The following is a 22965-nucleotide window of genomic DNA, read 5'->3' on the forward strand; positions in this document are numbered from 1 at the left end:
TGTTGAGAGGAGGAGTGGGGAGGATGTTATTGAGAATCAGAAAATGTAGATACAAGTAAGGCTGAAAATAGACAAGAAACTAGAGCATAGACTTTAGTCCCTAAGTGGTAAATTTAATTACTAAAATAATATTTTCTCAGAGAAGTGCTCAATCAGAAAGCAAAAATGGACTTGACAAGAACTCTTGGCCCAAATTCTCTAGAAAAATGTCAGTAAGTGTGTGCTATTATCTACTTCTTTCTCTAATATACTTTTCACCTCTTTATATTTGGCTTTTGTCCTACCATTCCATCAAAACTGGTTTCTCACTATTTCCCTTTTGGCTCATGATCACCCAAACCAGTAAATTTTTTTCCCTATGGATTTTCCACTTTTTGACCTGCCATATTTGAGTTTATTGTAAGGCCAAACAGATTGCCAGTTTCTTATTTGCTTACTAGTCTTACTTCTTCACTTAGCCCTACTCCTCTAGTGAAGGGGAAGTTCCATTTGGGACTATATCTCTCTCTATTCCAGGACACACTGTTTTTTGGCATCTCCTCTAGAAGAAAATACACTTTCTCCAATAGTACAATTTTAGGAAGTGTCCTAATCACCAATCCCTTAACTAAAACTTCAATAACTCTCATTCTTTGGCTATAAGGCTCTCTTTTGAGATTACCTAGTCTAGTGAATTCCCTTCTTCCCTCTCCCACTTTCACCTGCCAGTCAGAAGTCTGGGGTTGATGAACATTGTCCACAAACTGCACTTTTAGTCTGAATAAGCATATAAGTATGCCTTATGCTTCTACAGGAAATCTATCAATAGGCTGGTTGCTTCACTTTGAGTTGAGAATGTTGCCTTTCAGGACCTCTTCTTTCCAGCTGTCTGAAAGAATAAACAATTTGTCTATTTGTCTGTCAAGACAGCCATTTCCAGTTCCCTGGTGCAGAAATAGTTTTCCTTCCCCCTAGAATCATGTCTACTCTTGTGTCTACTAATCTGGAATGCAAAAAGGATGCCTGAAAGAATTTCAGGCAACTCTTTTATTACTGTTTTTCTTCATTTCAGAAGAAGGCCTTATGAAATCATGAATTGGATTTTAAGTGAGAAAGAGCTGAGAGACAACAGAAAACAGAATCTCCTTTTATAAGAATCAGCGCCTTAAATTCCAGAGAGTTTATTATCTTTGCAGAAGATTCAAGTACTGGGTATAGTTCTGTGTCCTCTAAGCAAGGTACTAATGGGTTATGCCTACATTCTCCAAGGAGAGATTCTACTAAAATTCCTCTAAGGACTCATGCATTGAAGTTTTATCAACTTGATGAGTTGGTGAAACATCAAATTGATCAGGGACTCCTAATCATCTTGCCTCACATACTCATGTTTTAATTCCATAAATTTATTATCAACATATCCATAAATGTCTATTATATCTATATCAATGTTGGTGTTGGGTTTGGGTTTGCTTATACTTAACCTTTTAAATAGGGTTATTTTGTTTTAGGAAACAGCTAAATTTCAAAATGAAGTTTTCCCAGAATTTAAAACCACATTCATCACCAAAAAACAAATAATTCCCCCCTGGGACTGACTTACTGTCTCACCTATTTCTACCACAAAAAGACATTTCACAATAATCCAATTATTCAGGAGATCAATTTGGAACCATATCCAAACAGCTATAAAAAAGCTCACTTTTTGATCCAGGAGTGTCACTACTGGGTCTGGATCCCAAAGAGATCATAAAAGAGGGAAAAGGATGCATATGTGCAAAAAATATTTGTAGCTGCCTTTTTTGTAGTGGCAAGGAACTGGAAACTGAATTGGAGAATGGCTAAATAAGTTATGGTATATGAATGTTATGGAATATTATTGTTGGATGGTTTCCGGGATGATTTCAGAAAGAAACTTACATCAACTGATGCTGAGTGAAGTGAGCAGAACCTGGAGAACATTTTATGCAGTAACAGCAAGATTATGTGGTGATCCACTATGATAGATGTATCTCTTCTCTGCAATGCGGTGATCTAAGGCAGCTCCAGTAGATTTGGGATAGAAAATGCCGTCAGCATCCAGAGAGAGAATACGGAGATGTTTAAAAGGATTGTACATATATATAGCCTTTACCAGCTTGTTTGCTATCTTAGGGAGGGGAAAAGTAAGGGAGAGGGAGAGAAAAAAAGTTGGAACATAAAACCTTACAAAAATGGATGTTGAAAAACTATCTTTACATGTATTTAGAAAAATAGGACACTATTGAGGGGGGGAAAAATAAAAACATTTTACAATCAACTGTTTCACTTTTGGCCAGGGCTGTACTCTTTGAGTAGTCATGAATCAGGCGTGATTTCCCAGAACTAGATAGAAAGCAAGTTCTTGTGGCCAAATCTAGCCTAATTTGGGGAAGAGAGGCCTGAGTTCTCTTCTAGGAGGGAGTCCTTAGGCTTTGCTTGTAAACCAAGTGAGTCCAAAGCACACAAGCAGTCCTTTGGCTACAGGACAGATTTATGGGGTTTGGGAGATATTCAGTCCCCAAAACCTGAGTTCCCAGTTCTCTAATAAAATCTGTTTTTTTGCCTGTGGTTAACCTCTTGCTACTAAGTAAAAGTGACATGGCCGCCATCTTGTGAGCACATCCCAGGCCAGATTCCCCAAGCTTCTCCCAGTAACCAAGGTGACACATGCACTTCCGCTACCCAGAGACTAAAAAACTACATTTCCCATGAGACTCCTTTTCTACTCGAGGTAGGCGGGTCTCTTAGGATCAGTCCTCGTAGGGAAACAGTAAGGCTGGGCTAGCGCAGGGATTGGCGGGTGTCTCAGTTCCCCTCGTTGCCCCGCCCTCTACCGTGATCAGTCCAAGAACTACCTATCCCGTGAGCCCTCGGGCCCGCGCCTGCGCGCGGCCGAGCCGGTTCTCCCTTGCCCCCCTGCCGGTGCCCTGAGAGGTAGGGAGAGGGCGGGGGGAAGGAAGAGGAGGCGGGATCCGGGAGCTGCGCTGGCTGCGGCCTGGCACGAAGGGGGCGGCCCTGGCGGAGCTGAGACCCAGCGGCCCCCGGTGACTATGGACCCGGCCGAGGCGGTGCTGCAGGAGAAGGCGCTCAAGTTTATGGTGAGGAGAAGGCGCGGGTCGGGGAGCAGCGGCGTTGGCGGAGGCGGCGGGACTAGCAGCCGCGTTGTTGTCGGCTGCGGCTTGGGCCTGGACCGCTCGCCCGGCGAGGGGGAATAGCGAGTCCGGGGTCCGGGGGCGGCAGCGGCGGGGGCAGCGGCTGCCGGACGGGTCTGGGCAGGCCGGGAGCTGGGGGCCTGGGCCTGGGGGGTCGAGAGTAGCAGCTCCGCCATCTTGTGGAGGAGAGTCCCAGTGACAGCGGGGTCCCGACGGAGGGGGGCTGCCAGCGGCGCGCGGGGCGACGGAGGGGAAGGGGAGAACGGGCCAGTCCCTGGGCAAATGGAAGGTCGTGGAGGCGGGGGCGGAGGCGGGCAGAGGCCGTTGTCGGTCCCGCCGCGCCTTCGGCTCTCTGCAGCTGCGGGGGAGGATAGGTATATTTGGGGGCCGAGTGTTGGGCGGAGCGCGAAGGGCCAAGCGCCAACGGCCGCGAGGCTGCGGGGAGGAAGCTGGGCTCCCGAGGCTGGGGCGGGCAGCCGCTAGAGACAGGACACCGGCACCGGGGAGGGCTCAGCTAGCTAAAGAGCAGACGAGCGGACAAGCCGCTCTCCTGCTATGAAACGGACGGGGCTGGGGGGTGGAAGGGTGGGCCTAACATTGTAACGGAACAAGTTACGAGTAAGTAGTGAGAGGGTATTGGCCGGAACAAGGTCTGGGGCGAGGAAGGAGAGAGTTTAGAGGCTACTAAGGTTAGGGGCAAATGTTTACTTCGTGGGAGGAGAGGAAAACAGGGTTAGGATAGTCCAGAAAGGACTGGGTCGTGGAGACAACCACATTTCGGAGTGAATTAGTGAGATGGGAGTTAAAGATGATAGACGCTATCAAAAAAAAAAAGAGGAGTGGGATCGTGGAATGGGAAAAGTGATATTAGGTCTCTACTCATAAGAGTTTGGGATATGGGGTTCTTCTTTGTTACATATTTCTATAACCTTCTGTCATGCTTGGACTTTGCTCATGTTTGGCCAGTTTTAAGTAAGTTTAGCATTTGAGGCTTTTAATCTTGACTGCCCACGGCAGTCCCATGTACAACAACTTCAGATGTTGACACCAGATTTTGTAGTTATTGTTGGTGAGTGATAATGAAAAAAAAAATACACGTACACTTTATCTGAGTTTACCAGTTGGTCTTTAGGAAATCTATACTATTTACGTAAATTTCTAATTTCTCCAGAGTTGAATTTGGAACAGTCAGCCCCCTAACCCCATTCTTTGAACGAATAGTTGCCATTGCCAGTACTGTTGCTTGGAATACAGTAACGACTACAGACTAAAATAACCACTAACTTAGTTAATATTATGCTAAAACAGTTTAACTGTTTTGTTTCCAAGAATGCATTCTAAGTAATTTGTAACATTTGTTGAAAGTTCATTGATGGGAAGGGAATTAATGCTTTTTATTGATCAGAATTAAAATTTTATCGAAAACATAGAAACTAGTTGTATGAAAAGTCTCTTTGAATTAATACCCAAAGTTTAAATACTATATCAGATATAAAAGTCTTTGATTTAGGAAGTAGCATAGAGAAGTGAAAAGAACATTATATTTGCAGTTAGAGGACATGGAAGTCCTGGCTCTTTTATTTATAACCTATTTGACCTTGAGAACCTTGGCTTCAGTTTTCCCATCTCTTTACAAAGAAAGGGTTGGACCATATGAACTCTCACTCATTTCAATTCTGAATCTATGAGCCTATGATCCAATTTTTTTTTTTTTTTTACTTTACAAAGTAGGAATTATATATACATATGGCCAGCTTCTAGTTTTTAAAGTTAGTAGTCACTTAGTATTGATATTTTTTCCTTAGAGGATAGAATCTATCAATTAAAGATTTTTTTTTTACCAGATTTATGGAATAATATTATTTACAGATCACAAAAGCATATTATGAGATCATCTACTTCAGACAGCAGTGCAAGAACATTCTCGGTCTCAATTGTATACCAAGGAGTTACTCATGGTTTAGTTCTCCCAACTGAGTTAATTTTATAAGTCTGAACTAGAGTTGACCATATCTTTATACTTGTCAAAGTGCCTTATAATATTAATATCAGGTCACTATCCAAAGGGAAAATAAGCTTTATGGACAAGTACTCAATTTCTCATACGTTTCTTTTGGCACTACCAGCCATAGCTTTTGTCTGAAAGGAAGCCCAAGTGGTCACCAAGAGAGATAATAGAGATATATTTTATATGTTAGAGCAGAGGACTGAAACCTAGACATTGTGTTCCAGTTGAGGTGTGTAGCAGTATTTTGTATCAATCAGGGTAAGTCAAATTTTCTTTGACCTCATTTTCCTGTTTATGAGGTCTTTGTTTACTTGTGTTAAGTTTTGAGCTTTCTTAATGATTCTGTATTTGTAAAATCTTGAAGAGTATGAGTAGACTAGATATTAACTTAATCACAGTATTTTGTATACTAGAATTAGAGGAAGCATTCCATAGAAGAGTCAAAAAATTTGACTTCAAGTTCTTGCTCTGACATCTACAGAATCTTGGGCAAGAAATCACTCTTTGGGCCTCAGTATCTTTATGTGGAAAGTAGAAAGCATTGACTAAATCTCTAACATGTCTTCTAGCTCTGAAATCCTGAAGTTTCTGTGGTGTTACTTTTAACTTTGAGTGATGCACAGTCCTTGGCACAAAGTAGGTGCTTAATAAATACTTGTTTACTTGAGTGTAAGGGTAATTTTAGCACAGATGAAATTCAAGTTTCACACTATGTTAACTAAGAAATTTATTACTCCAAATAAAAACTAAAATACAAATAGATTAAAGAAATGTTTAGATAAATTTATGGGTGTTATTTAGAATGTATTATTAAATGTTTGGAGGACACCTGTAACCTTGTGAAGTTAAGTCCAAGAGTAACAACTCCACTATTTTATAAAACATCTCTTATAGCACCATCAGAATATTGGTTTAGGTTTATTTTGGGCATAATTCAAATTCCGTGAGACTGTCTTATACTTTTGTTATCTTCTACATGGTGCTTATGTCAATCAAGAGAATGACTGGCATTGAGGAATGTTTATAGACAATAGCTGGCATTTATATAACACTTTAAAGCTTGCAAAATACTTTGTAAATATCATCTAATCCTCATGACAATCCTGGGAGGAAAGTGCTGCTATTCCCATTTTACAGATGAAGAGACCAAGACAGGCAAAGATTAATTTCCTTGTCTGTTACACAATTAATAAGGATCTAAAGCTGGACTTGAATTTGGGTCTTACTAACTTCATGTCCAATACTGTATCCACAGAGCTAATCAGTGCATAAAAGGAACTTCTTTTTAACTAAAATTTATTTACAATATCTGGATTTGTTCACTACTCCCTCATTTCTTTCTCTAAATTATGAATTATTTCAGACCATTTTTGCCCAGATTGCATCATTTGCATATTTTAATATTTAAAATTTTACTCACAAAGGTCAAAATGAAATTGGTAATTTTACACAAATTTTAAGATTATTTATTACACAAAAACTTTTTCTGTGCTCTTGATTTTGAATTGGTTGTGATTTATCTGAGATCTAGGCAGAAGTTTTATTTTGCTCCCTTTATGAAAGTGTTTGCCAGAAATGGATAGTATAAAGAAATTTATAGGGCATGTGTTTAACCTACTTAAAGAAACAAGTGTTTTCAAGGTTTTGTAAAGGGGAATGTTGAAAATTATTCATGTGTATATTTTGAAAATAAAAAGCTTTAATTAAAAAAAAGAAACAAGTGTTTTAAAGCACCTTAGAAGTATTAAATTATAACAAACTAATAATGGTTTTATTAGGAGTTATTATTGATCACAGCAGATCCCCAGATACTTTTGCTCACAGTTTGTGGAGAAAAAAGATCCCTTCAAGAATTATATAACCTGGCTGGAAAAGATACTGAAGGCATTTGACATAGGAGTATTTGATTATTGATTTAGAGCTAGAAGGAACCTTGGAGTTAATATTATCTATCTTTGTGACCTTCCATCCCTTTTATTTTATAGATGAGGAAATTGAGCAGCCTTTAGTGGGTCCTACAGCTAGTATATGTGCCTGAGGAAAAGATTTTAAAATGATCAAAGAAATAGAGGCAATGCTTTATAAGGACAGAATTATTGTGAGGCCTAGAAAGACATAGGTTAAGAATAGCTAAGCTTGATTTTTTCTAAAAATTGTGCAGATTATGAATAGGGTGAATGTGAAGAAGTTCATATTGAACTAGAAGTATTGCTTGAAGCTTGAATTGAAGTCATTTTAGAACAAATAGGACATGACTCCACACATGTATAATTAGGGTGTCTACCACTCCAAGAAGTAATAAAGACTGAAAATATAAAGAAATTTAAGAAAGATTTAAATAAATTTGTGGTTAACTAAACTCTAATGGCTTCTTGGGGAATTTAGTAATATTTGTAACCTTTGTAGGTTGGGGTTTGAAAAGCAATCATGTTTTCCTATATATTTAGTTCCATTTTCAGAAAGAATACTAAGATTATTGGGTATTCACTGTGATGTCAATTTTGTGAGGATAGAGATCATTTTTTAGGCATCTTTGTAGTCTTAGTGCACATTAATTTGCCCATACTGGGTTCAAATTACTTTAAAAAAGCAATTATGGTTAGTTACATTACATAATAGGTAGTCCTTGACCTTAATCAGGTGAAACTAGATTGAACTCATTTCCCCCCATTTAAGTTACTTTTCTATCAGTCCAATGATAGATATCATCACAGTATTTCATTGCTTTATTTTGTTGTAATTTTAATTGTGTACTTTTTGAGAATAGATATTATTCCAGGCAGATATGCAAAGGTTGTGACTTTTAAAGAGCACACTTCAATGACTATTGAGGATATTAAAGCTGCTATTGGAGTAGGTAATTAAATCCTTGTCATTGAAATAGGATCAGTTGCATGAAACTGTAAAGGAAGGGGAGTGCAAAGGAAAGAACTGCAGAAAAAGAAAAACAATGTCAAGAACTCAAAATAGAGGCTGTAAACAGCCTTAGTAAATAAGCAATGGCTTTCAGAGGAACTTGGTAGTTGGATTAATTGTTATTCATTCCTCTAATATAGGCTAGGACCTCTTTTTTTTCGTCATAGCAGGTATTAGCTATTTTGTTTCTAAACCTCTTGCAGATCTTCCAACTTGAGAATTGGAAAAAGGCAGTTTTTTTTCTTTCTTTCTTTTTTTTTTTTTTTAATAGCTTTTTATTTACAAGTTATATGTATGGGTAATTTTATAGCATTGACAATTACCAAACCTTTTGTTCCAATTTTTCCTCTCCTTCTCCCCATTCCCTCCCCTAGATGGCAGGATGACCAGTAGATGTTAAATATATTAAAGTATAAATTAGATACACCATAAGTATACATGACCAAGCTGGTATTTTGCTGTACAAAAAGAATCGGACTCAAATATTGTACAATTAGCCTGTGAAGGAAATCCAAAATGCAGGCAGGCAAAAATAATAGGGACTGGGAATTCAATGTAATGGTTCTTAGTCATCTCCCAGAGTTCTTTTGCTGGGCATAGCTGGTTCAGTTCATTACTACTCCATTGGAACTGATTTGGTTCATCCCATTGCTGAAGATGGCCAGGATCTTCATATTGATCATCATGTAGTATTGTTGTTGAAGTATATAATGATCTCCTGGCCCTGCTTGTTTCACTCAGCATCAGTTTGTGTAAGTCTCTCCAGGCAAAAGGCAGTTTTTACTTACAAAACTTTTTCATTCAAAGTTATAATCATTGTCAGATGGTAAGCCTTCATCAGACTAAAATACCTCCCTCCACAAAATATCTTGGAGATTCTTTACTTTTGGTGGTCTGAAAGTCATGTTGAAGGAATGATGAACTTTAGTTATGCTGAAAAGCAGAAATAGTCTAGAATTACAGAAGTTTCCAAAGGTAGCTCCACACAGCATCATGATTTCGTACCATGCCACATATAATTAAATGTTGAAAAATTTAACCAATAGATGGGGATAAATGTGATTCAGTAGATAAAAGAACAAGAACTCATCTCATTTGTTCTGTAATCTGCTAGATTGGAAATAATGGACTTCATCAAAAGTACATTCATTATCTAGTATGATTAATGTAGTTTTGTTATGAAGAATTAAGGGAATATATCAAAATCTTGTTAATATCCCCACCAATTCTCTACTCCAGAAATTGGCAGGGGGGGGGGAAGAGGGGGTGGGGGGGGATGGAATGAGGGGGCGCAAAGCAAAACAAAGATGTATATGATCAAGCAAAAGCACATTATCTTCCATGAAGTCTTTCTGCTTTCTGATTCCCTCAGAAACTGTCTTCTTTCTTTTGTATTTAAATACTTTGTTTTTATTTTTTTAAAAAAAATATTTATTCTTCATAAGCTTGTATATGTCCTTGTTTTCTTCCCTGTTAGAGTGTAAGCTTTTTGTGGATTGAAATTGTTTCATTTATTGTATTTGTATCCCTAGTGTCTAGCACAGTAGATGTTATGTAGTAAGAGCTTAATTAATGCTTGCTAACTGATTGATCATCAGAAATCATGAAGATAGTGATCCTTGCTGCTTGCCTTTCTTATTCATTTGCTTGATTTAAGTTCACTGCTTGCTATGTCTCCTTTAAACAAGTTTGACAAATATTAAGAAATTGAGTCACATTTTCCCTACTTTTTGGAGTTGTTTTCATTTAGTATCCAGATTTTTTTTCATTACTAAAATGGAAAAACACATAGAAGAAACAATCAATACATTCTTTCATAAACTCATATCCTCCAAAATGTTTTTTAAAATACATCTATATTACTTGAAAGTTTTTAGTTTATGTACAGAAATGTGGGAAGTAGAAGAAAAGACTTTTTCCTTGTTAAAGAAGTTGCAAGATCACTTAAGGCTTTATTTATATGAATTATTTGTGAACATTGTGTGATATATAGTCTTTCAGTGTTGCTTACCAAAACTTTTGTCTTTGTGGCTGAAACCCAGAAAAGTATAAATACATATTACAGTTTGATAACTTTAACTTTTGAATGGTCATAATTAGCTATGACATGAAAAATAACAGCTCTCAGAAATTCATACTATCATATCTTCTTAGCCAATCTGGGGAGAAATATTTTTGTCCTTAGATAGCTATATAGATTTCTCCAATATTTTTCAAAAAAATTTTAATATTTTATTTTTTCCTCAGTTACATGTAACACAATTTTTATCATTTGTTTTTAAACTTTTGAGTTTCAAATTATCTTCCTTACTCCCTATCCCATTCCCTGCATTGGATTTCTCCAATATTTGAAGAACCCAGGGCATGGCACAAAATTTTAAAGATAGCAAAAATTATTAAGTTGACTATTGTGACTGTCTGGGTCTTTTTTATTTGCCTTCCACAGTTGACATGAACCTGGTTAGAATTCTTTTTTAGTGTCTGTTATTTTAGATAGTCTCAGAATCAGAATATAGTACAGCAACTCCTTGAAGACAAAAACTTGGTTTTACTACTGATCTTTGCATCTCCCCTAGTGCCAGGTAATGTAGAATGCTTTGTGCATTGTGGGCTCTTTAGTTCAATTCCAGAAATATCTTTCGAGTGTCCCTGTATATAAGGCACTTGTAGCTACAAAGAGACAAAAACAGTACCTGCGCTTGATGAGTTTACATTTTACTAATGGACTACATGTCACAAGTAATGGAAAAGATAATTTTAATATGTGTGAATGTGTATACTTTTATACTGTGGCTATATGTATTTATATCTTGTGTTGTATATGTGTAGACACAGTATATATTAAAAAGTAATTTGAGGAGGGAAGTAGCCACTGATAATCTAGGGTAGAAGCTGTGAAAGAGGTTTATAGAGGGAGTGGTACTTGAACTAACTGAGCCTTGAAGAAACATTCTGAAAGGCAGAGACAAGGGAAGTGTAATAATAGACAGTGCTTGTAAGACTGTTCACTGGTAAACATAGTGTGAGAAGGGAAGCAGCATAGATCACACAGCATCATAGAATGAGAACTGGCAGGGACCTCTGAAGGTGTTAGTCCACTCCCACGCTCTTTATTTTATGGATGAACAAACAGACTTAGAGAAGCTCAATGACGGGCCCAAGATAGTAATTTTAACTCAACTCCTCTGCCTTCAAATCTAAGAAAATTGTTTTGGCAGCTGGGTGGAGGATGAATGAGGGAAGGTATTGGGAGGGGGGAGACTAATTGACTATTGATCTGATCCAAAAGGTGATGAGGGCAATCATCTAGGGTGATGGCTATGATGAAAAAGGGATAAATGTTGACATAGAATTGGCAGAAGTTAGCAATAAAGTGGATAAGACAGAGGGAACAATATCATTAACCTGAATAACCAGGAAGAGGATGATACCTTCAGCAGAAATAAGGAAGTTTAAGGGAAAGTGAGAATTTAGGGAGATATGAGTTCTATTAAGGACAAGTTTAAGATGCTAGTAAGATGGAAATGTTCAAAAGACAGTTCAAAATATTGGACACTCATCTGTGTAGAAGTAATTGAATCAAATGGAGCAGATGAGGTCACTAAATGAGATTATCAGCACAAAGTCTTTAAGGGGATAATCTTGCATAGGGACCTACATATAGATGAGCCAGTAAAGAGTTCTGGAATAGGAAGGTCATATAGCTAGAAGGGCATTGAATTGAATCTGTTTTGTATCAGATACTAATGCTTTTTCAACATCCTACAGTTATTTTGTGATGGTATGATTGGTGAGGTTAGAGTAGATTGTATATGTATGCATGAATTTCATAACAATTATTGGAGTGAAGACTTTATCCGATTAAAACTTCTATTTAATTAAGACTAAAGGTGTTTAAAAAAGGACAAAATATTGGTTTTCAGTTGCCTATGAAACTTTGATCTCAGTGAATCCAGGGATTGCAGCATATGGATGAATAGGTTGTTGAAGCATGCCTGTATGTTCTGGTGCTTATGCATACACAGCCATGCCCATTCCAGAAATGAACTACACTGCATAGTTGGCATATGGATTCTTAACCTTTTTTGTGTCACAGACTCCTTTGGCAGTCTTTTGAAGCTTTTATTTTTGGGAAGATTTCTAGCTTATCCCATTACAGATAATGCTTGCTGATGGTTTTAGATACTACTTATCATTTTAAGAAACACTTCTTTTTTTCCTATTCTCCTCAATATTTTTAATAGTATAAATACTGTATTTTGTCAAAAGTTTTTTTGATATCTTAAAATAATCATATGATTTATGTTGATTTTGTTCTTGATATATCAGTTATGTTGATAGTTTCCCTAGTATTGAACCAACCATACATTCCTGGTAAAAAATCCTGCCTTATCATAGTGAATAATCCTTATGATATAGTGTTGTAATTGCCTTAATAGTATTTTGTTCATATTTTTGCATTAATATTCATTAGGAAAATTGATCTATAATTTTCTTTCTATGTTTTAGCTCTTCCTGGTTTAGGTATCAGCACCATATTTGTGTCATAAAAGGAGTTTGGTAGGACTCCTTTATCCATTTTCCCAAATAGCTCATATAGTTTTGGAATTAATTGTTATTAAATATTTGGTAGAATTCACTTATGAATCCATTTGGTCCTAGGGAATTTTTCTTAGGGAGGTTACTAATGGATTGTTTAATTTATTTAGGCTTTCTGTTTCCTGATCTGTTATTCTAGGTAATTTATATTTTTTAAAATTTTCATTTATTTTGCTCAGACTGTCAGTTCTATTGGCATATAATTGGGCAAAATATTTCTTAATGATTGCTTTAGTTTCTTCATTGATAGTGATTTCAATCTTTTCATTTTTGATACTAGATACATGGTTTTCTTATTTTTTAAAATCAAGTTAATTAATCAAATTGGCTTATCTATCTTATTGATTTTTCATAAAATCAGCTCAAAGTTTTATTTATTAGCTCAATAATTGGTGTGGTTTTTTGTTTAGTTTTGTTTGTTTTTTTACCTTCCCATTTTATTAATTTCATCTTTGATTTTCAGAATTTCTAATTTGATGCTCAATTGGAGATTTTTAATTTGTACTTTTTCAAGTTTTTTTATTTGCATGCTCAATTCATTGATCTGTTCTTTTTCCATTTTATTGATGTAAAAATTTAGAGAAATAAATTTTCGCATAAGTACTGCTTTGTGTCTCATTGTTGTCATTCTCTTTAATGAAATTATTGCTTCTATGATTTTTTACTTTGACCCACTTATTCTTTAGGATTAGATTAGTTTCCAAACAAAATTTTATTTTTTTTTTAATTTACTTTTGTTCCTTTTTTAAAAAGAAAGTTTTATTTGGAAAAAAAAAAACCAAGAAAAAAAGAAAAACAAAAAAGGAATCCAAAACAAAAGAGAACATTGTTATGTACCCAGGAGGTTTCAAAATATGTAACAACAAATTACCAGAACAAGAAAGCATATACATTAGTAGAAGAAATTATATTCATGAATGTCCATTTTTCCTTTACTCCTTGTAAATTGTTCTTTGGTTCTCTGCTGCATAACTTGTTTACTTTATTCTTTTTCCCCTTTCTTATCTTCTCACCACCCCCAAGCAAGCTATAGTTAAGAAAAGATATATTGATATATACATATGTACATACCTCCCTCATGCACAAATCTTTCCTATCCCTGCTGACTCTGCTTTAATTCTGCTCCTTAATTTTCCTTGCTGTTACTTAATCTCTCCCCACCCCAGGATCCTTCCTTTGTTTTCCCCCACCCTTTGTTTACTCATCTGCCCATCCTTTCCCATAGATTTTTGAGGGTACTATAACACCCTTCATGTTATATATAGTGTTACCTGTTAAAACCATTCCTGATGTGGATAGGTTTTCAGAACTATGAGCCCTCCTCCCTGCTCTAATGTCTTTGTTCTTCCATTGTACCCTCATTTGTATACCATAATTACTATTTTTACCTTAATTCTTCCAATCTTTCTTTTAAGCTATCTTGTTATTGATTTGAATCCTATATTTCCCATATTAAAAAAAAAAATTGTCCATGTTGAGTTCCTTGAAATTAATCTTTGATATTGACTCCTGTATGTTAAATTTTCTGTTATGTTCAAGTTTGGTTAATAGAAAGTCCTGAAAATCTGCTAGTTCGTTAAATGGTCATTTTTTTCTCATTCAATATTGATAATTTTGCTGGGTATGCTTATTTTTGGCCACAGGCCTGGTTCTTTTGATTGTTGGTAAATATGATTCTAGGACCTGCAGTCTTTTATTGTAGCTGCTGATAAGTCCTGTATAATTCTAATTGTAGCTCTAGCATATTTGAATTGTTTCTTTTTCCTTTTTCTCACAAAATTTTCTCTTTTATCTGGGAGTTTTGAGATTTAATAATAATATTCCTGTGAATTTTCCATAAAGAATCTTGTTGAGGTGGTAATCAGTGGATTTTTTTCTATTTCTACATTCCTCTCATGTTCTATCACTCCAAGACAATTTTCTTGGATTATTTCCTGCATTATTGTATCAGGGTTCTTTTTTTGTTCACAACTTTCAGGCAGCCAAATTATTCTTATATTTTCTCTTCTTAATCTCCAGAATTGTTTTTTCTTATAAAACGTTTCACATTCTGTTCTATTTTCTCATTCTTTCTAATGTTTGTTATTTCTTGGTCCAAGAACTATCTTTCCACTGCCCTTTGTTAAATGTAATTTGTATTGCATTATGATCCAGAAAAGAAGACATTTAATATTTCTGCCCCACCACCACCTTTTTTTTTTTTTTTTTTTTTTTGGCTGAGGCAATTGGGATTAAGCCCAGGGTCACACAGCTAGGAAGTATTAAGTGTCTGAGGCCAGATTTTAACTCAAGTCCTCTAGTGCTCTGTCCACTGCGCCACCTAGCTGCACCTATTTCTGCCTTTTTACATTTGATTTTGAAGTTTTTAAAACCTTGTTACATGTTCTGTTTTTGTGTAGGTGCCATGTGCTGCTGAGAAAAATATATACTCTGTTTTGTTTCCATTTAGTTTTCTCCAGAGGTCTGTCACATATCTAACTTTTCCAATATTTTATTTACCCCATTAGTTTCTTGTTTGTTTTTTGATTGGATTTATCCAGTTCTGAAAGGGGATGGTTTTGAGGTCTTCCATTAGTATATTTTTGCTTTCTATTTCTTTCTGTAACTTAACTTTTTTAAGAATTTGGATGTTATACCACTTGGTACATATGCGCCTAGTATTGATACTGTTTCATTGTCCACAGTACATTTTAGTAAGTTGTACTTTTCTTCATTATCTCTTTTAATAAGTTCTATTTTTGCTTTTATTTTGTCTGAGATCGGAATTGCTACCCCTGCTTTTTTTTTTTTAAACTTCAGCTGAAACATCTGCTTCAATCCCTTACCTTTTATTCTCTCTGTATGTGTGTGTCTCCCTTTCAAGTTTGTTTCTTGTAAACAACATTGTAGAATTCTTGTTTTTGATCTACTTTGCTATCCACTTGTTTTGTGGATTTTTGTTTTATGATTGTTTTATGGAAGAGTTCATCCCATTCACATTCATAGTCATTATTATTATCTGTATATTTCCCTTCATCCCTTCCTCTTCTCTCTCCTTTCACCAGTATTCACCAGTCTCACCATCTCATCTTCTTACCAGGGTTTTGCTTCTATCTACCACCTTGCTTGGTCTGCCTTCTCTTTTGTCAGTTCCCTTTTCCTTCTCTTCCTCCCTTTATTTAATCTCCTCTCCTCCTACTTCCATTTCCCTGTTGGTTAAGATAGATTTCTATTTCATCTGATTTTATATATCATTACCTCTTTGAGCCACTACTGATGAGAATAAGATTCAAGTGATATTCATTGCCCACCTCATCTTCTCCTCCATTGTAATTGGTCTTTCATGCTTCTTTATGTGAAATAATTTATATCATCCTGTCTCTTCTTTTCTTCTGCACTCGGTGTACTACTTTTTCTCATCCCTTAATTTTTTTTTTATGTCACCACCTCAGATTCACTTTATACTCATACCATCTGTCTGTGTATGTTGTTTCTAGGTATGCTATTAGTGACACAGTTTTTCAAAATTACAAGTATTGGTGCAGCTAGATGGTACAGTGAATAGATAGTGATCCTGAAGTCAGGCGGACCTGAGTTCAAACCCAGCCACACTTAATACTTCCTAGCTGTGTGACCCTGGACATGTCACTTAACCCCATTGCCTCAGTGGAAAAAAAAACAAAAAAAGAGCAAGTATCATCATCCCATATAGAGATATAAAAAGTTTAGCTCTTTTCCCTTTTTATCTGTCTATGCTTCTCTGTGGTCTTGATATTGGAGGTCAGATTTTTATTTTGGTTCTGGTCTTCTCCTTATGAAAGCTTGAAATTCTTCTATTTCACTGAATAACCACTTTTTCTCTTGATGTGTTATGCTTAATTTTGCCGGGTAAGTGATTCTTAATTGTAGTCCTAGTCCCTTTGCCTTCCAGAATATCATGTTCCATGATCTTTGGTTCTTTAATGTTGCAGCTGCAAAGTCCTATGTAATCCTGATTGTGACTTCTCGATAGATTTGAATTGTTGTGGACACTTGCAGTAGTTTTTCTTTGACCTGATAGTTTTGCAATTTGACTATAGTGTTCCTTGGAGTTTTTATTTTAGGATCTCTTTCTAGAAATTATCAGTGGATCTTATCAGTGTCTATTTTGTCCTCTGATTCTAGGACATCAAGATGGTTTTTCTTGATAAATTCTTGAAAAATGCTGTCCAGGGCCTTCTTTTGATAACTTTCGAGTAGTTCAATGTTTCTGATATTGCCTCTCCTGGATCTATTTTCCAGATAAATTGTTTTTCCCATCAGGTATTTTCATTTTCTTTAATTTTTCTTTCATTCTTTTGAATTTGTTTTATTGATTCTTTATGTCTCATAGAGTCATTAGCTTCCATTTGTCCAATTCTAATTTTTAAGGTGTTATTTTCTTTAACTTTTGTACTTTTTTTCCCATGTGCCCAATTGTACTTTTTAAGGAGTTGTTTTCTTCAGTGGATTTTTGAATCTCCTTTTTCATTAGCAAATTCTACTTTTTAAGCAGTTTCTAAGCTGTTCACTCTTTTTTCATAATTCTTTTGCATCGCTCTCATTTCTTTTCCTAGCTTTTCTTCTACCTCTCTTATATGATTTTTAAACTCCTTTTTGAGGTCTTCTATGAGTTCTTTCTAGGCTTGCTATCACTTTCCACTTTTTGTTGGGGTTTTGCCCATAGATGTTGATGATGTTTTCCTCTTTTGTGTTGCCATAATAATTTTTACAGTCAGATTTTTTTTGGTTGTTTTTTGCTCATCTTTCCTCATCCCTCCCACCCCCCCCCCTTTTTTTTCTATCTTTTAAATTTGAACTATGCACCCAGGGTGGAAGGAGTACTGTCTCAGACTTCTTGGCCAGGGATTGCAGACCCTGGCTGTTTACCTTGTGGTGTGTTAATGTTGCTCAGGGGCCGTCATGTCCAAACAGTGTTAAGGGGTAGTGTGGGGGTGACTCATTTCTGAAAATTGTAGGGGTGTGGCAGTTTACCTAGTGTTCCTCAGCTGGGTCCTGGTGGTGGTGTGTGATGATTGCCAAGGCCCAGTGCAGGGTTTCTGTTTCCTGGGGCTTCACTGAAGCATGTAATGGTCTAGCCTCTGGTGACTGCCTGTGTACTTGAGGCTATGTAAGGGGGAATGTGGCGGGGAGGGAGGGAAGAGTTCATCCTAATGGCTGCCTGTTTGCTTAGGCCCTTATAGGATTGTTGGGTCCCTGTTTGCCTAGGGTTGTGCTGAAGCATGCAGTGATCTGGCTTAAGGAAGCTATCTGTTTTTCTAGAACTATCCTGAAGCATGCAGAAATTGGCCACTGAAGGATGCTTCTTTGTTTGGAGTAATTCTCAGGCTGGAGCCCACCAGCTCCATGAGTATGCTAAGGAATGTGGAAGCATCTTGGTGTTGTCATTTGCTCTCTTTACCACCTTGAGGTTCAGGATCTCTTACTGGCTTGCTGCCAGCTTGTTGGGAACCTTCCTGTCGTGGACAGTGCCACTTCACCTCTACTTCTCTACTTAATTGAAATGGATCCCTTTTGCTAATTTTCCAAACTTCTTGGACTAAAGGATTGTTTTACTCCATCCTCTTGCTGATTCTGCTATTCTAGGACCCATTTTGGGGGTGCTATTTTATGTTTGCTCAGTGGTGAACATGTTAGAGTATAGTGATTTACTACTTACTCTACCACCTTGGCTCCTGCAAATAGTTCTTCCTGAAGCTTATATTTTTAAATACATAAAATAAAATTCATAGTATTGAATAGTTATAAAAATATATTTTAAAGAAAACACAAATTCAAATACCCCTTTAACACCTCCGCCAAGTTCTTGTTTATCATCAGTTGACCCAAGATATACCACTGACAGTAAAGTCTCAGAATGTAATTACTCGATCAACAATTAAATCTTTTGGAGGTGGATAGGCTGCAGGATATGCAAATCATTGTTTTTTTTTTTTTCCTGAAGTTAAACTACACAAACAGGGAAAGATAAAAAGCTGAAAATCCATAAGAATTCCCTGAACTAGATAAAAGTTACTAGAGCATGCAAGAACAAGGAAGGGGGACAGGGCTGTCTTTTTTGAGCAGACTTTAGGTTGGCTTCAAGTCCACAAGTGGCAGATGCCAATAGGACAATGACCCTCAGAAGTGTGGTAAGCTTTATTTAAACATAGTTTTAGAATTAGTGATAATCTTCTAAAGTAGAGCTTGAAACGCTTGGCACAAAGAAATGAGATAAATACACAAGTACTTTGCAAATTATGAGATACACTCATGATTGTTGCAAGGTTTTAATATGACAGAAGAATTCATGTAGTCTCCTGAAGTTAATGTATAGCCAATCTTGAACTTTTGCTTTAACTGTTTTGTGTAATCCTGTTTGGTTATAAATTCCATTATGACAGGAATCTAATTGTAATTCTCAGCATCCTTCTTGCTACCTCCCTCAATTCCTAGACTAGTGTTAAGTACTTAGTGGCTCAATAAGGGGTTGCCCATTTCCCCAAATTACCTTGCATGTATTTTATATGTACTTATACCTGGACTCCCAATCCCTTCTCTTTCCCACACAGAATTATAACCTCCCTGAGGGCGGGAAGTATTTCATTTTTGTTTTTGTATCCCTATCACTTAACACAATGCCTGACAACATAGCAAATGCTTAGTAAATGCTAAATGAGTTAATTTTATCAATATTAATTTAAGAAGTATTTACTGTGGCCCTGCTTTATACAAGGAGCTGTTTTCTGCCCTCACCTGTTTACTATCTCTTTGTTGCTTCCTATCCAAACAGGAAAAAAAAAAAAAAAAAAAAGAGTAGGTTGCCATTTAGGATAAAGTTGTAGCTGTTCTGTGAGAGAAATTTTGAAGGCTCTTTTAACAAGTCTATAGTGACCTGCTAATTGTTATTTGTGGCTTTCTTTTGAAATGTTGTGAAAGCTTGTCAGCAAAATATGAAGTAGGCCTTGTGGCAGTGAAAGATGGAAAAGAGTGACTTAACAGCATTATATAGTCCTGGTAGCCTCGATTTCGTTTGATTATCAAGCCTCAAGGCTTTAAGTAAAGGAACCAAGATAGTTGAAAGATGGGGTATTTTTAAAAATGTATTTTCAAAGGAATATAACACCATTCTAATCAAGAGTAAATAATTGTCTAATTACTACATGATTTTGAGCTTAGCTTTAAGATCATTGAAATGATTTTGAATCTTGTTAGAAAAGTTTATGTAGAAAAAAAGAAGGTATGAGTTTAGATTTCTTTAGAAAGCTTCAACTCCCAAAAACATCCTAAATTTTGAGGAGCCAAATTTATCATTGTTTTAATGTTTAACATGCCAATTATAATAGACATTAGTTTTAAGTCAGATATGTACAAGAGATTTATTTTTTAACATACACTTCTGACCTCTTTAAAAATCAACATGTATAGTATATTTATGTTCATCTTATAAAACTTGGAGCATAAACTATTTTAAATGATTATGGAGATTTATAGTTGTGTGTTTGTTTTAATGAACTGTATTTCACTTCAGTATTTTAAAGATCAATACTTTTATCAGTGTAGGTATTCTGGGAATACCTCATACAGATTTAGTTGATTATGATAGAAAAAGCTATTATTTCTGAAAAAAAATGTCAGCCAGCCAGCCTGGTGATGAGTCTCTAAACTTGGCTAGTTTTCAAGATAACAATAGTTGTCAGTCCATAGGCCTATATTGGACACTTTTCCAGCTTATTAAGATTAGTTAGCTTGTGCTTGTCTAGAAGTCTTTGAGAACCCAGTTTCATCTCCATTCTTTTGAATGAGTCATTAAACTAGGTAGTACTTGGGAAGAGAAATGCTTGGCCGTACCTTTGATTATTTTGATATTGAGACTTCAGTCAGGAATATAGCCCTCAACTAAAGTACCTTGGTATAGTAAACAATGAGTTTTATGAATCAGAAAAGCTGGAGTTACAATCATTTTTTAATTTATAACTGTGTTTGACTCTAAATAAAACAATTTATCTGGATCTCAGTTTTCTCATCTGTAAAATGAGGGAGTTAGATTTGATCTTTAAGATCTCTACAATTTTAAATTTATAATCCTGCAAACATTATTCCTGTGGGAAATATAATTTATAATCATCCATTTCTAGGAACATGTTTGGGGAGTGAAGTGAGAACTACCTATAAGATATTTTGCCTAGTATTAGAATAAGTTATTGGCTGATGATGCTAATTATGTTCCATGTTATTTTAATTTGATTTCTAATAGTAATTATGTTATGAAATAAGACTAAGGTTCCTAAAATCCTAGCCAATTAATTTAGTTTGATTAACTTTAGTATAGTTTGAAAAAGATAATTTTTAGTCAGAAAAAAACTGATGTACTAGAAAGTATTTAAATGAATTACCGATAATTAGTTGTGATAACAATAATCTCATTCTTTTTTCTGACCTTTAAATTTATGATAGTTTGCTATATTTTTGCATGTTGGCATATGTATATGAAAAGAGTTTTTCCTTTCAAAGTTTTTTGTTGATATCTTTTGTTTTTAAATCACCTTTATTTCTTAATATATCCTTTTTCCTTCCCCAGAAAGTCATTCCTTGTTAACAAAGAATTTTTTAAAAGAAGGAAAAGAAGAAAATAGTTTGGCAAAACTGACCATCTCAGTTTCCTCTGATAATTTATGCACATATTTTCTGCCCATAATCTACCACTTTTCCAAGGAGAAGGTGGTAATTAAACCATTCAAATTACTCAGAAAAAAACAGACTATGTCTTTAAAGATCCCCTCATTCCTAACCATATTCATACTGCATTAGATTTTGAAAATCTAAGTTGGTAACTAGTATTTTATTAATGAATTGGAGACTAGAAACTCTTTTCCTTGGGTTTCTATTCTTGATTATAAGCAGTCATTGAAATCTGATGCTTACTTATAATGTTTACTACATTCCTATGAGCACTATGATATTGCATATTAAAAACTACTGAAATTTTATGTTACAGGTGCCCTCGGCCAGCTTTTAAAATCCTTTATCACATTCTTAAATTCCTAAGTGTTTTAAAATAAAATCTTGTGAATTAAAACACACACACACACACACACACACATGCATATGTGTATACACACTCACACAACTTACAACTAAACATTAATCACTTATTAAAGAATTGTGGAAATTGTTTATTTCCTCATTTGAACTCCCATTTCTTTCAGTGTCTCTTAAGAATGTAGTGTCCTATTACCATGTTAGTTAGTTTTGCCTTAACCAATTTTCTTTGTTAGAAAGGAGGATTCTTTTGGGGAGGGGATATTGAAAAAAAAAAAGGGGGGATGTGTTGGTAAATGTGTTATGTAAAGAATTAAAAAGCATCAATAAAATTTTTTTAAAATGTAGTTACAGTGGCTACATATTGTAGTATCAACTGAGACTTTGATTAAATGTCTTATAAATTATACTCTATAAGCTTGCATAGGATCGTAGATATTTTTTTCTCCAAAGAAGCTGCTTCAAATGGTTCTGTTAAGTGTACGAATGTTTCTGATGATTATCTTTTTAATTAAAATGAGAAATCTTTGTTTAAAGTGGCATTCGTTTTTTACGGCCTGTTACAGTCTCTGTAACAATCATTTCTTAAGTCTGAACGTTTTATTTCCAGGAATCCATTTATATAAAACTATGTTTAGACTTAATTAAGGAACGATTCTTACAAAGCTTGTAAATAGCCAGGAAAAAAGGGACCGAAAATAAAACTGACATTCACACTTAACAAAATGATTGTTACAAGGTATGTAATATGCTATAAAAATACAATAAAGCCCTTTTTATAAGAGTTCATATTTTTTGATCCTTGTTTTCAAAGGTATTTAAGAAAAATATCAAAACTCTACAAAGTGACATCTGTTTTACTGAATGGACTAGTGACAAGTTCAGTCGTCTTTAATTGACAACACAAAGAGCTATACCTGTTGTGTTGTCTAAGTATTTTACATTCAATTTGTATTGAATTTAGACTTTATGCCATTGTATCATGAGGAAATAACTCCACTGGGAATCACAAGAATTAGGTTTTGATTCTGACTCTTTTAAGAATATCAGCCATGTGACTTTGGGCAAAAAACACTTTTCTTTAAAGCCTTAATTTCCTGACTTAAAAAATACAGATAATAAGACGTATTGATTCTGTGACAAATTATGATTCAGTGCAAGAACATTTATGAAGGGTTATTTAACAACACCTATAAAATTTTATCAGTCAATCAACAAGCATTTCTAATTTCTTTAAAAATACTATATGTTAAC

At 35.4% G+C, this 22965-nt stretch overlaps 1 protein-coding gene across 7 annotated transcripts in view; it reads left to right on the plus strand.

Annotated features, from left to right (window-relative positions):
• Positions 1-2926: 2926 nt before the first annotated feature.
• BTRC (beta-transducin repeat containing E3 ubiquitin protein ligase) overlaps positions 2927-22965 on the plus strand; it is a 198990-nt gene continuing 178951 nt past the window's right edge. For 3 of the 7 annotated variants that reach the window (XM_023496399.2, XM_012541720.3, XM_023496402.2), the window contains exon 1: positions 2927-3095. Coding sequence is in view for 5 of the 7 variants with exons in the window: in XM_012541720.3 (XP_012397174.1) it covers positions 3048-3095 (48 nt within the window). In the remaining 2 variants the exon portion in view is untranslated. The remainder of the gene's footprint in view (positions 3096-22965) is intronic. The other 4 variants (XM_023496413.2, XM_003755448.4, XM_023496416.2 and 1 more) reach the window with 2 other exon arrangements.

The sequence above is a fragment of the Sarcophilus harrisii genome, chromosome 2 (genome assembly GCF_902635505.1).
Source record: "Sarcophilus harrisii chromosome 2, mSarHar1.11, whole genome shotgun sequence".
In the NCBI taxonomy this organism is placed as follows: domain Eukaryota; kingdom Metazoa; phylum Chordata; class Mammalia; order Dasyuromorphia; family Dasyuridae; genus Sarcophilus; species Sarcophilus harrisii.